At 34.8% G+C, this 5,837-nt stretch overlaps 1 protein-coding gene across 1 annotated transcript; it reads left to right on the top strand.

The window, feature by feature from the left end:
- Nucleotides 1–892: 892 nt before the first annotated feature.
- LOC141693951 (uncharacterized) lies at nt 893–4,429 on the top strand. Its single transcript, XM_074499140.1, has 2 exons — nt 893–3,679; nt 3,812–4,429. The coding sequence occupies exons 1-2, from the start codon at nt 973–975 to the stop codon at nt 4,192–4,194; spliced, it is 3,090 nt and encodes a 1,029-aa protein (XP_074355241.1). The 5' UTR covers nt 893–972; the 3' UTR covers nt 4,195–4,429.
- Nucleotides 4,430–5,837: the final 1,408 nt, after the last annotated feature.

Below are 5,837 nucleotides of genomic sequence, written 5' to 3'. Positions count from 1 at the left end.
TGTTAAGTAAAATAGTATGAAGTGTTAAGTTTAGAATGTCAAAAATTAATATCTCATGAAATGGGGTGTCAACCTCTTTTATGATTTTTTTTTTATGAATTTTAATTATGTTTAGAGAAGTCGGCATCTTGTGATTCTTGGAGTGTTTATATAAATAAAGTGACAAAGTTGATATAAAAATAAAATATTTTAAAAATAATATTTTCGAATATGCGGTAAAATCGACACCTATTCCTCTTCAAAATGCCAACTTTCGGAAATATTTATACAAGCCAGAAAAAATAAATGAGTAATCATCACGCGGGAAAAAAGACTTTTCTCTACCATGGTGATATCAAATACTGTGACGTTAACTATTCGTTTTAAAGCAATTCAATCATAACATTCTTATAACAATTACTGGGATAAAATATTATTCCAATTTATATTTATATAATATAGTTTACCGGTATTCTAAAAAACGAGAATCAATATTAATCAATAAAAATATCTTATATTAATTAATTGAATAATCCGTACAATTTTAGTAATCTTAAAAGTCTTAGATATAATACATATGTCATATATCGGTGATGTGAATTTTGAAAAAATCAATGATTAATTGAAATATTAATAAGATTTTTTTAAAATTATATAATAATAATTAATTTATTAAGTTTTATATTTTAATTTAAGGAAAAATAGGTATAATTAATCGGATTTCAACAATTAATTACCGTGACTAATTGGTAGGAGATTTTTGAAATCATGCAATTCTACTGTATTAATTTATCTTATTTGTTAACAAACTTTGGCTGATCAAAGTGATTAGTTTTTATGAAACTTCCTATAGATAATAATATAAATTTATCATTAGTATTAAGAGGCCAGTTTTTGTAGGCACTCGGTCGGAGATACGTTTAGCTATGTTGACCAACTTGAGGTTGGAGAAATGGGATGCCAGTATAGCATAGGGGTGTGGCACATAGTGAAATGTACTATATTCATTCTGTAAAACAAAACAAGATTATGTTGAGATATATAATTCTCTTCATTTCAACATTAGCAGCATCTTCTACTTGTAGAAACAGTGGTGCAGCTACTGGCTTGAATAATGTTACAGACCAGCAAGCCTTGCTTTCTGTCAAGGCTTACATAACAGGTGATCCAAATGGTGTGCTGAGCTCTTGGAACCATTCCATCCATTTCTGTGAGTGGAAAGGCATAACATGCAGCCACAGACATGAGAGAGTAACAAAGTTAGACCTTTCATCTCAAAAACTGGACGGAACCATGTCTCCGTATATTGGGAACTTCTCCTTTCTTAGAGTACTTTACCTTGATGTAAATAACTTCCGCGGCTCAATTCCTGGAGAAATTGGTAAACTGTTTCGCCTACGGTATCTTTACTTGGGAAGTAATTCTTTCCAAGGTGGTTTTCCAATGAATTTAACCCACTGTACAGATATCAGGCATATCCATCTAGCAGGAAACAATCTCGGAGGTAAATTACCTGCTGATTTTACATTGTGGTCTAAACTTGTAGTGTTCAGTACAAGGATAAATTCTTTCACTGGAGATATCCCATCGTCAATTGGTAATATGTCATCCCTTACTTCCTTTGATATAGCTAGAAATAATATAACGGGGAACATACCTTTGGAAATTGCTCAACTTTTGAAATTACAACATCTTCAATTGGCATTAAACAATCTGTTAGGTACCGTTCCCCCGCAAATTTACAATATCTCATCTCTCACTTTTGTTAGCCTCACTGGAAATGGTTTACAAGGAAGGCTCCCAGCAGATTTATTTTCCTCCCTTTTCAAGATGAAGTCATTTTTCGCTTCTGATAATCAATTTTCAGGGCCTTTGCCACCATCCATAATCAATGCTTCAAAGCTTGTTGGTTTTGACATTGGTGGTAACAATTTTACTGGTCCACTACCAATAAATCTCGGTGGCCTTTTGAGTCTTGAACGGCTGGGCCTGGGAAATAATCAACTTGGATATAATCAACAACCTGGTGATTTGCGTTTCCTCAGCTCTTTGGCAAACTGTACACGTCTTAAACAATTAGGTCTATTTTCTGCAGGTTTGATCGGGAAGATCCCTAATTCCATTGCGAATTTCTCAACAACATTAAATTATCTAGGCTTCAGTGGAAATTACATCTACGGAAGCATACCCAAAGAAATTGGGAAACTCTTTAACTTAAATTATCTTTCCATGGATGTAAACATGTTAACAAGAGATATTCCAGAATCAATTTGTAAGTTATCCAAGTTAGAAAAGTTGTTTCTATCTCATAACAACATTTCAGGAGTAATTCCAGCTTGCATAAGCAACATTACTGGATTACTTATTTTCAGCATGGGCCAGAACTTGCTCCATGGAAGCATACCTACTGCACTGTTTAATATGACAGCGTTGCTAGGGATTAACCTTTTTAACAACTACCTCAATGGCGTGATTTCCGGGATAGGACTTTCTTCACAATGTTTTGCACTTTACTTGGATCAAAATCTACTGACTGGGCCACTGCCATCCAACATTGGAAGCTTTAAGCATCTTACCACCCTAAGACTTTCAAATAACAAACTAATTGGAGACATACCCACCAGTCTGGGTGATTGTGTAATGTTGGAGGAACTACTCATGGATGGAAACCTTTTCAATGGTAAGATTCCAAATTCTTTCAAACATTTAAAAAATCTTGCGTTTTTAGATCTTTCAAATAACACTATGTCAGGAAATATTCCTAACTTTCTCGGAGAGCTAGTTCAAATTCAATTCCTCAATCTGTCGTACAATAAATTTGAGGGCGAGGTGTCTAAAAAAGGCAAGTTCTCAAATGTCAGTGCTTTTTCAGTGGTTGGAAATTTTCAGCTTTGTGGAGGTATTCAAGCATTGAAATTACCTGCTTGTCCTACAAACATCTCTGAGGCTAAGAACAATCATCTTCCGTTGAGAATGATACTCCTTTTAGTTCTTCTACCTCTTGCTACCTTGTTAGCATGTTTTACCTTTGTTTTTTATCGAATGAAGTCCAAGAAGAAAGAAGTTGAAGCGTTAGTTTTGCAAGGAGACCAGTACCCTAGGATTTCTTATCAAGATCTGCTACTTGCAACAAATAATTTTTCCCCAGAAAATTTACTAGGGGAGGGAAGATATGGTTCGGTGTTCAAAGGAAATCTTGAATCATTGCAACAGATTGTTGCTGTGAAAGTACTAAATGTTGTAGTACAGGGATCCGACAAGAATTTCTTGTCAGAATGCCATATGTTGAGAAATATTCGCCACCGAAATATCATCAAGATAATCACAGTTTGCTCTAGCACTGATTTTAAGGGTAACGACTTCAAGGCATTGGTTCTTGAGTTCATGACAAACGGGAGCCTAGACAACTGGTTACATCCTAGTCCATCTGATCAAGGGAATGAACGCAATTTGACTCTGTTCCAGAGGCTAAATATTTCCATTGATGTTGCATTGGCGGTGGATTACATGCAGCATCAATGCCACACAAAAGTAATTCACTGTGACATAAAGCCAAGCAATGTTCTTCTCGATGAGGACTTCGTTGCTCGTGTTGGTGATTTTGGTTTGGCCAGATTTTTCCAAACTAGTGCAAGTGATATCAATCAAGCACAATCGAGTACAACTGCTGTTGGAGGAACTGTTGGATATGTTCCCCCAGGTAAGTAAAAGTACCGATTCTACTTCATATTTAAAATTTGCATTTGGGTACAAGTATAAAATTGCTATTGGATACATTAATGAGTGTTATCAAGCTAAGCTAACATTTGTAGACGGCACTTTCTTTATACAGAGTATGGAATGGGCGGGAGGATATCTGCAGAGGGAGATGTGTATAGCTATGGAATTCTGTTACTGGAAATGTTCACAGCGCAGAGACCTAGAGGTAGCGGCATGCTGATGGAGGATGCTGATAATCTTCATGGTTACGTGAGGAACGCGCTTCCCCAAAGGATTATGGAGATTGCTGATCCCAGGATTACACTAGAAGCGGATAGTGAATCCCTGAGGCTTGAATTGGGTAGCAGGAGCAGCATATCTAGTAGGATGGAAGTTTGCTTGGCTTCCGTATTTGAAGTCGGGGTTTTGTGTTCAGTTGAAAGACCACAAGAACGCATTGACATTAGTGTTGCTATTAAGATGCTGCAAGTAGCAAGGGACAAACTTATGCGGTAGCGAGCAGTAACGTGTAGTGAGAGTGATAATCTCAATCTCTCTCTCTCTCTCTCTCTCTCTCTCTCTCTCTCTCTCTCCCCCCTCTCCATCTTTCTCTCCTTAAGTGTGTGATTGTGTGTTATTAAGAATAAGCAGATCGATTACATATATATAACTCTGTATATCATATCTTCCCATCTCTTCATATTTTTAAGTTTCATATGCAGTTAATGTGAAGTTGCCGATACATTATGTTCTTGAATGAAAATATATAAGACCTTGTATTAAAGTGAGAACTGTATATTAAACCCGATTCATCAGACACACGCAAATGCTACCACTTCAAAGTAATGACACTACATCAGGACCAGATTAATAGACAAAGTACAAGTCCTTAACAAACTTTGACCTTATATTCAGCAGATTTTGCTGGCAGTAGTAGAAATACAATCGCTCTAGATCACAAGTTTATTTTTTTCGTCTTCACACAATTTTTAATTAATTATTATGTGGAGAATGTTGTTATGCTTTCGGTATTTAATAAATACTGATAATAGGTCACAACTAACGTTAGCTGTGTACTTGGAGGATCCATATAACAAAGCTAAGCAAGTTCTACTACAAAAAGTACCAACTACCAAGCGTTCAAATTCAAATTCACCTTGTGCATAATGTGAAATTCAAGTCCATTTTAATCTGGGCTCAATCCTGTATAAATAACTCTATTTTGCACCTTAAAATGCAAGTCTATTTTGCAGAGTGCTGGCTGCAGCAAATGTTTTTTGTTTTATGAATTGTATTGCTCGCAATTTTTCTATATTTCTTAAGTCTCCTTGGCTCCTTGCAGCAGCAGCAGCAGCAGAATCAATATTGACGGAGCAGCTGAGTAATTTGGTTTCGGTTAACCGAGAAAAGTTCGGTTCGCTTTATAAATTTGCAATAACATAAAACATAAATAAAAGTACAACTAAGTCTAAGAACAAAGAATCCGGCCCAATAGCTATCTGAAAAAGCCCATCATGATTTCAGACAACATCATGTGCCTCACTTTAAACCCACTCTTCAAAATATGTTGATAAGCTTTCACCTGTTTTTCACAGCCCTTGTTTGCTTCCTCTTCCAATCTCTGTTTACAAGGATCCAACTGTTGATCCTTTTTGCATGTTGCATAATCGCACACAACCTTGTCCATTATCTCAAGCTTACCCACCGATCGGAGAATAAATTTTAATAACAATACTAAGTGGTTCACATCTGAATACATAGAAAAACATTATTTATAGAGACTTAATTTTGATTTCCAGATTATAGTAGGGATTGGATTTTACAAAAGAAAGTATACAATGAAGCCTCAAAACTGGATATACTTGTGTTTCAAGAAACCTAAACTATAAGTTTCTAGGAGCAATAGAATTTGTTTTTTAATTTATTCGATTCCATTATAACTGACCATCATATAAAAGCGTTATGTTTTAAATAAAGGTAATAATAATAATAATAATATTAATAGAAATTATTATTATTATTATTGTTAATACGTGCGATTCACATATTATTTTTAATATTATATAATTTTTTAAAAATAAATTAATTGCTACTTTTAAAATGCGAAATTTGTTTATTTTATAATTTTTATATATGATACAATTTGATAATAATTATTC

The sequence above is a fragment of the Apium graveolens genome, chromosome 10, assembly GCF_009905375.1.
Source record: "Apium graveolens cultivar Ventura chromosome 10, ASM990537v1, whole genome shotgun sequence".
NCBI lineage: Eukaryota > Viridiplantae > Streptophyta > Magnoliopsida > Apiales > Apiaceae > Apium > Apium graveolens.
Note: the sequence above shows the minus strand (reverse complement) of the source record. Positions and strands in the feature narration are given on the sequence as shown.